The sequence below is a fragment of the Schistosoma mansoni genome, chromosome W (assembly GCF_000237925.1).
Source record: "Schistosoma mansoni strain Puerto Rico chromosome W, complete genome".
Taxonomy (NCBI): domain Eukaryota; kingdom Metazoa; phylum Platyhelminthes; class Trematoda; order Strigeidida; family Schistosomatidae; genus Schistosoma; species Schistosoma mansoni.
In genome coordinates, this window is record NC_031502.1 from 36871023 (window position 1) to 36880185 (window position 9163).

Consider the following 9163-nt stretch of genomic DNA (forward strand, 5'->3'; position numbering starts at 1 on the left):
GGCACAAGCCGAATACCTGCACGCAAACAAGCAAGTGAAGAGGAGCATCAGAACCGACAAACGTAAATATATGTTAGATTTAGCAATGACAGCGGAAAAGGCTGCAAGAGAGGGAAACATGAGACAACTGTATGATACAACAAAGAAACTTGCTGGAAATTACCGTAAGCCAGAAAGACCAGTGAAAAGCAAGGAAGGCAAAGTAATCACCGACATTGAAGAACAACGAAACAGGTGGGTAGAACACTTCAAAGAACTCTTAAATCGATCAGCTCCACTGAACCCACCCAACATCGAAGCAGCACCCACAGACCTCCCAATCGATGTTGGCCCACCAACAATTGAAGAGATCAGCATGGCCATTAGAAAAATCAAGAGCGGAAAAGCAGCGGGACCAGACAACATCCCGGCAGAGGCACTGAAAGCAAATGTAGCAGCAACTGCCAAGATACTCCACATCCTCTTCAGTAAGATTTGGGATGAAGAACAAGTACCAATAGACTGGAAAAAAGGACTTCTGATCAAGATACCAAAGAAAGGCGATCTCAGCAAGTGCGACAACTACAGGGGCATCACTCTTCTCTCAATACCAGGAAAAGTCTTCAACAGAGTATTGTTAAACAGGATGAAGGATTCCGTGGACGCCCAACTTCGAGATCAACAAGCTGGATTTCGTAAGGATAGGTCGTGCACAGATCAAATCGCAACTCTACGTATCATTGTGGAACAATCGACCGAATGGAATTCATCACTCTACATCAATTTCATCGACTACGAGAAGGCATTTGATAGCGTGGACAGTACGACACTATGGAGGCTTCTTCGACACTACGGCGTGCCTGAGAAGATAGTCAATATCATACGGAACTCCTATGATGGACTAAACTGCCAAATCGTCCACGGAGGACAACTCACCGACTCGTTTGAAGTAAAGACCGGTGTAAGGCAAGGTTGCTTACTCTCACCCTTTCTCTTTCTCCTGGTGATCGACTGGATCATGAAGACGTCAACATCTGGAGGAAAGCACGGAATACAGTGGACAGGCAGGATGCAGCTTGACGATTTAGACTTCGCGGATGATCTGGCTCTTCTATCACAAACGCAACAACAAATGCAGGGGAAAACGACCAGTGTAGCAGCAGCCTCAGCAACAGTAGGTCTCAATATAAACAAAGAGAAAAGCAAGACTCTCCGATACAATACAATATGCACCAATCAAATTACACTTGACGGAGAAGCTTTGGAGGATGTGGAAACCTTCACATATCTGGGCAGCATCATTAATGAACACGGTGGATCAGATGCAGATGTGAGGGCGCGGATCGGCAAAGCAAGAGCAGCATACCTACAACTGAAAAACATCTGGAGCTCAAAACAATTGTCAACCAACACCAAGGTTAGAATTTTCAATACAAATGTGAAGACAGTTCTACTGTATGGGGCGGAGACGTGGAGAACTACGAAAGCCATTATCCAGAAGATACAAGTGTTTATTAACAGCTGTCTACGCAAGATACTTCGGATCCGATGGCCAAAAACTATCAGCAACAAGTTACTGCGGGAGACAACAAACCAGATTCCATCCAGTGGAGGAAGAAATCAGGAAGAAGCGCTGGAAGTGGATTGGGCACACCCTGAGGAAATCACCTAATTGCGTCACAAGACAAGCCCTCACATGGAATCCTGAAGGTCAAAGGAGAAGAGGAAGACCAAAGAACACATTATGCCGAGAAATAGAGACAGACATGAGAAGAATGAACAACAACTGGATAGAACTAGGAAAGAAGGCCCAGGACAGAGTGTGTTGGAGAATGCTGGTCGGCGGCCTATGCTCCATTGGGAGTAACAGGCGAAAGTAAGTAAGTAACAGCTTTAAAAAATGATGTCGTCGAAAAGAAAATTTTTTCGGCTGAAATGTCTTCACTCTCTCTAATGAAGCCTCGAAAATCCAGAGTTCACTAATTCTATGTTTGAAGAGATTACGAGACCGCCTGAAATCGGCAAGCGGAACGAAGGATCGGCGACACAACGACAGACAAGCTAAACTATTCACATACGTCCCAACCCAGCTAACTAGAGGGCGAAGACCAGGTTCAGATGAGAGAAAGTTATAATCTACAATCATCAAAAAGCAAGAACAAACAGGCATAAAACTCAAGAGCAAATATACAGTATAAAGATGTCCTTGGGGAACGTCGCAAAATAGCGTATTAAAACAGCAACGAACCAATGATACCTAAGGTCCTGCCAAGTGTAAAATACAATCTGAAGGTGAGAATGGGCGCTTCTGGCGCGGAAACGGGAAATTCGAATTTCCAAGACAAAATTACAATAATAAGTGGGTCATCAAGTGATTTCTGAGTATCTGGAATCCCCAGCAACTGTCAAGTCACTGAACCGTAACTAATGTCATTCCATTAGGTTTGGAGTGATATGACAGAAATCTCCGACTTAAATAAGTAGTGTAATTTTTTTAACTAACATGGCTCGATATCAAATCACACTACAGTTACTGTTAAGCAGTTGGGAGCAGTCACTAGTACTTGTTAGACTTCGATTATAATTAGAACACCTCACAAATAGTAAACGAATATATTCTTTCCGATGTTTGGACCATCGTGACCTATTACAATTTCTTTTCTTGAGCGAAGATACTGTTTCCAAAAGTTTCACTAAAATGGTATTATGGGTGTCACACTAGAATTCACAAAGCTATTAACCGTAACTTAGTATTCGATTTCGCTTAGTTGAGTAGTGGCAATAACACACTATTATGTTTCCAAGTGGAATATGTTAGTAATCATTATTCATTCCAAATGCTTGGCGGAATCGATAAGTAGACTTACTTACTTATCATATGAAAATTACAAGTCTAGTCTAATTTCCTCTTCTCGTTGACATTTACTGTTATGTTAATGAAGGTACTTACAGATAGTGACAACATTCCTAATATCTTGCATCGCTCAATAAATAATATTGACCGTACAAAATCATACAAAGTTTGTTTGAAGCTCTGAATCATTTCAACTATCATTGTATTTTACATATTTTTTAAAATGGAATATTTGTTCGCTGAGTTGAATAAACTAAAAATGCAGCTTAGCAAAATCTGATACAATGTCCGTTTGACTATAATACACAAAACTGTCTGGTTAATATGCAACCTAGTTGCATCTTGAAAGGTATTTCACAAAAACTAGCTTTTTTGCCTATTTTATAACCCAGTTGTCATGACAATTCGCTGTTACATAATATAATATCAATCTAACAAAATGTAAATTCACTGATGGTTAGAAGTTTCTTAACAGATAAGTAGAATATTCTCCTAACAAAAAAGGGATTACTTACATTCTCGTTTACTACAAATAGCCGTAAAACAAGCAGTCTACAATCAGAAACCTTTTAAAATCTATCAGAAAATCTCCGTTGGAACTCAAGATCGTAGTAAACGAACAGAGCTGGAAATATTCGAAAATAATGTGATTTCTTAGCAATTTGGTTAGTAGATAGTTTCAGGATTACAAGAATATCCCTACAATAGAAAATGACAAACCGGTCCAGAGTTCAGATAACTTCATAATTATTAGTTCTCTATAGTGTAGATGGCAGCCTCGTAGCGATTCTTTGTTCATACTTGTTAGCAGACCTAAGATTTAGTAACTTGCTGTTTAAATGTGTCTCGTTACAACTCAGTGCGCTTAATAGTACTTTTAAAGCGATGACGGAGAATGATTTGAAACTGTTATCACAGTTCGAATGATTAGCACACAAAGTATATTCATTTTAACTGGATTGAAAGAGTCGTTTCTGCATACCCACAGGAAACGGCAAATATTATTGATTTACATAACAAAAATTTCCAACACTACGAAATTAACTTAATGAAAGCATGTACATAGCTTCAAATGCTATACGACAGTGAGGAAACTCTATGATTTCATGGAATACCTTATCTTCATAAAATTTAACTGATGTTAATATATTCAAGCAGATACATAGTAATTTACTTTCGTTCTTTCAGAACTTTATACTAGATGTCCAACCGAAAGGCCATGAATTAGTTTTTCTAACCCAATAAACAAGCTTATTGTTGTGACTGTGATTCCTATATTTGGGTATCGATGGTTGTTTGTCATAAACTCATACATAAAGCCTGAGAATATATAAAGTATAATTTTTTCTAATAATATTCCAGTTATAATGGATGGATTCTGTTAAACATTATTTAATCACGAGAAAAGTTATGGTTATCCTTTCAAAATATACCACATAGCTCCTTTGATAAAAACTAATGGATGGAAATAAAATCCGAAATATGTTTAGAAATTACAGCCCTGTTCGTGATCAATTGTTTCTCTGTTGTAGCGTAGTATATTGCGACGGATAATTAATGCTTCAGGTAGGTACGTAAAAAATATTATTTTTCTATAAGTTCATCTGAAACAGTCATTGCAAAGTTACTGCACAACTTCTCATAATATATCGATTGCCAACTCAGTGCTTTAAATAGCTACGAAACGAAATTTAGAGAGATCCCAAGAAAATTTCAATTTAGGAGCATAAACACACTCTAACTTTTATAATTTGAACAATAAAATTCTGTGACATTACATTTTACTCAAACAATGATAGCTTTTACGATGACTTACATCGTTAGGACAACTCACCTCATGTTTTACCAATGTTTTTGCATTTAGTTCTGCATCTAAATGATGAGAACACGATGCTGTAACCAAAATGTTCAAAAGTATGGCGGATTCGATCAATAATACCTCGCGCCAAGTCCAAATACTTAGGAGCCAAGCAAGAAGGTAATTCGATGCAAATGCACCAACACCCGAACCACACATGGTGAGTCCTATGGCTAATCCAAAACTAAATGGTAAAAAGTTTTGGAAAATAATATATAGTTTTGCCGTGGATAACCGCAGAAGCTGAAAGAAAATGTGCTTTGCAAGGAAAAGTCAGTAGTAAACGTCTATATCCATAAAAATAAAATTCTTTGTTGACAAATAACTCTATTGGAAAGAACTTGAGTATCTGTTCAGGAAACTAGTATCCCGATAGCTGTAGCTTTTCTCATGGATTTTAGGTCAAGTTAATAATTATCTTACTCTAAGAAAATGGTCATTTACTACGCCAGGTTATGTTTGTTCATTGAACTTGCTAATACTGGCATTGAATCTAAACTATACATTAAAAAAGTGGACAAAACAGTATTCACATCTAAGATACCTGGTTTCATATTACGTCATAAATCTCTTAGTGGAATTAAGATGCAAATTCATCATGAATTTTTATTTATCTGTCAACAAAGGTTTTAGGATAATACAATAGCTGAAGATTCTTCAATTGACTTCCAGGTGAATATAATTAAAAGCAGTTAAACATTCTCTAAACGTTTGTATTGAAATCTTAGTAAGTATTAATGTAACACAAAAAGACGGCAGGTATTAATATGTATTGAAGAACCTCGAAATGAATATCAATATGAGTGAGATATATACAGACACGATAAAGAGATGTCAAACTTGAGAATATAATGAAGAATAAAAAAGACTAAACAAATCCATCTGACTTCAAGTTACGCTTAAAATTTTATTTAAGTACAGTAATACGAAAGGATATAAAATAGGACCAAATCGTAAAAATTAAACCACAAAAGAGTCGGTTTATCACTAAAAGTGAATTCAAAGTTCAGAAAATTGCTCAACTTCATTTATTTTTTTTACATTGTTGAAATCGATTAGTTTCACTTCGCAGAGGTATTTGGCTTCCATTTATTATGTATTCATTTCTCAACCTTAACAAGATTTACTGAAGCAAAAATAATAATTGGGATAGTAATATATTGTACGTGAATTACGATATCGATATTTCATTTTCAGAATCCGGTTTCCATCTGTTTCTCTGTTCTTCTCATAAACTACCTATATATGTAATCCAGAGATAATTAATTGCAAGAACGGTTACCACCATTTTTCGTATTCTTTAGATTTTGGAGATCTAACTCTATCAATCTCATATTTAATCAAAACGTTTCCTTAAACATTGGCAAGAAGTATGTAAACCTGTTTTAATAATTAGTAGTGTTGTTTTGAAATTGTAAGAAACTGCAAATAGTCTACATAGTAAATAAATCAATAATATTCTATTGTTGTTGTTCTTCCGTTACAAACATTCGTATTTTAGCTAAACTGATATGCACTCTCTTTTTTGTTATTTTACAATAATAAATAAAAATTTAATTTGTCGATTTGTAGTTGAATAAAATCTGATTTACATTTTTGGGGTTTTTTGATGAAAAGCTAGATAATTATTCAAGCGCTTGGTGAATTTAATTTTGAGCATAGGATAGTACAGTTAGTTAAGTATGGGAAGGAAACACCAATAGGATAAGTATGCTTATAAGGATTTCTCAGAATTATCCTCAGTATTCCTTTCCATACATACACGTATTTTGCCTTTCGGAAAAAGAAAGAAAAAGATAACATGGAACGCCTATGTTTTCAATCAGTGTATTCTTCTACTTAAGAGTGAATGTTTCGTAGAATTTGTATTGTTTTTATAGATTTATTTGTCATGGATAGAAGTAGTTCAAAAACTATTAAAATCTAATGATTACCTAACAGCTCTTTAATCATGACTTGGGATTCATCAGCTGTGAGGACTTATGATCGGACAAAAAATCAATCTGAACTAGAAACCATTCAGTAACTGAAATGAAACATTCAGAACAAGTTGGAACACTGATAAAGTGCCGGCTGGTTTGTTTTTAGCTTATGTTGGTCTATAGCAAAAATAGACTTTTATGAGTCATAAATAATATAGTATCTGAGAAAAATGGATGTCGCTTGAAGTCACCACACTTTACATCAGAACAGAAGTAAGAAGTGGATCAAATGAAAAGGTGATCAAACAGTGACAATAGGAAAGAACGCTGTCTTTAAATATTGCATTTACTCTGCTTCTACATGAGTGGAGTGAGTTTGGACATTTGCTTAATCTTCGTTAAAACCTGGTGAAAATATTCAAGCTCATATGTCGCTAATTACTTGTAGTGGTAAGGATAATGCAGTTAGTCTATGTATAATAAAGCCCGAAATCCTTTCTACCACCTGAGTTATCTGTGGTGGTGCCACAACGTTATTATGACCTTGAAGTGTATAATGTGAAACACGTCAATGAAAAAAGTTTCACCCTTTACACAAATCAAGGTACATCTTTGCAGTAAACGAAAGCTATCTTGATAGCGTTTTTATTCAAAGTATTTTTTCATTGATTTACCCACTATATGGCTTTTAAACCTACACTTCGACATGATAATTTTACTTATTTTTGTGTAGCACATTTCTGCTGACTTATTATATCTATCGTTTTCTATATCACAGGATAATATGTAGCCATGTGCAGTGAAAAAAAATAACAAGTGAGACGAAAAGTGATAATTGCGAGACCACGCTAATCTCAAGGAAACCAAAATAAACAGATGAGTTCATTAGGAGCTTCGGAAGAAAAAGAGAATTAAAATGTAAATATATTCGTTTTCGCAGCCATGTATTGAGGAGTACTTTTGTTTTTTGCGTCTGCATCAATGTACGCAAGATTCTGGTTTCAAGCCTTAGTTTCAAAATATGACCATTTTCCAAGCAAACTACATACATTATCATCATTAAAGTGTGCTAGAATTTTATCAGCATATTTGAACGTTACTTTCTTCAGTTCACACTCGACTCCTTCAAACAAGCATTCTGAAGAGTTTCTTCTTGATCACATGCAAGATTATCATTAAAATACAGATTTATTTTGAATGTTTTATATTTGTAATGACGGCCAAACAAGCATTTTTAGCTATATTTCTGTTTTTCCCATTTGATAGAGGTTGAGGCATAAAAAGTGAAGTACTGACACTTTCTGTGCTATCGTTTAAACAGAGGATTTTCAAAAGGTTTATCCAACACAATCGTAATAGTTCTATTTTTACACCACATATATGTATATCTATATGGTAAACTGTTAACTATTCATCTTACGCATTTTATTCCCAGGACTTAGCTTGCATGCAGATCAGTGTAACTTTTTAATGCGAATGAGTCAACAAACTTAAAAAATCTGCTACTTTTTTATTCATGTAAAAACCATGGTAAACAATTTAACTCACTATGAACTGTTTTCGAATTGGGCAGTAACTGACATCAGTGCGGATAAATATGTCAATTGAAGTCCAATACTGGTCAATATTCCAAGAGTCAAGTATAGAACGTGAAAACTGTTCGCAAAGGAGGAAACTAAAGTAGCATATTTAGTAAGGAATTATAACCACATCCTAAACTTACCAAAGCATCCGATCCACATTAACAGTGCACCCCATGCAGAACCAGATGAAAATCCATAAGTGTCAAGTAGTGGACACAGAAAGGGTGCAAAAAATTGAGGCATTGAAAAAATCATTCCAGGTAGGATGGCAGCTTCAACACTGCTAAGATGGAAATCACTCATGAGTTCCGAATACAATATACCCATTGAGTAAGTGTATCCATCAGCCAGCATATACGAAATAAATCCACCAAAAATTAACAATAACTTCTGGAAATCATTCATGTTGATACAATAACGTAAAGAAATCCAGTCACATAAAATCGATCAAATGAACTTTTAAATTTCTCCTTATTATACACGTGTAGAATGGTTGAAACTATTTATTTACGCGTAATAGCAGTTTATCTGACAGAAAACCTGAACTTTAAATTTTAAAAATGTAACTGTTAATAAGTTATGTCAAACAAAATCCCAAAAACTACTTTCAAAAATATGGTTTAAAGTAGACAATTAGCACACTTCCAGAGGTGGATTATACTTTAAAGATACAGGTCAAACCAGAAATTAAAAAACACTGACAGCTCATAGTATTGATGAATCACATTAAAATGTTTATGCTATAAACGTGATGAAAAGAATAAACACGGAGTATTTTGTCACCTATCAAAAACAATTAATCTGCTTCCTTCTTAAGCTGTAAAAACACAATATAAAAGAGTAGGAAGGTTGGATTTACTTACCTTAGGCTATAACAGAAAGTTAAATAGTTTTATAACATCTGACTCATCTAAATATTCAAAAAACCGGTTTTTCACCACAACCTGTTTGTCAGTGATTTAACGCT

The 9163-nt window shown here is 35.2% G+C and overlaps 1 protein-coding gene across 1 annotated transcript in view; it reads right to left on the reverse strand.

Moving 5' to 3' along the window:
* Smp_146830 (hypothetical protein) overlaps positions 1–8601 on the reverse strand; it is a gene marked incomplete at its 5' end in the record, with an annotated part of 21782 nt that extends 13181 nt beyond the window's left edge. The window contains 2 exons of the mRNA XM_018789567.1: positions 4650–4705; positions 8337–8601. Of these exons, the coding sequence (XP_018654996.1) occupies positions 4650–4705; positions 8337–8601 (321 nt within the window). The remainder of the gene's footprint in view (positions 1–4649; positions 4706–8336) is intronic.
* Positions 8602–9163: the final 562 nt, after the last annotated feature.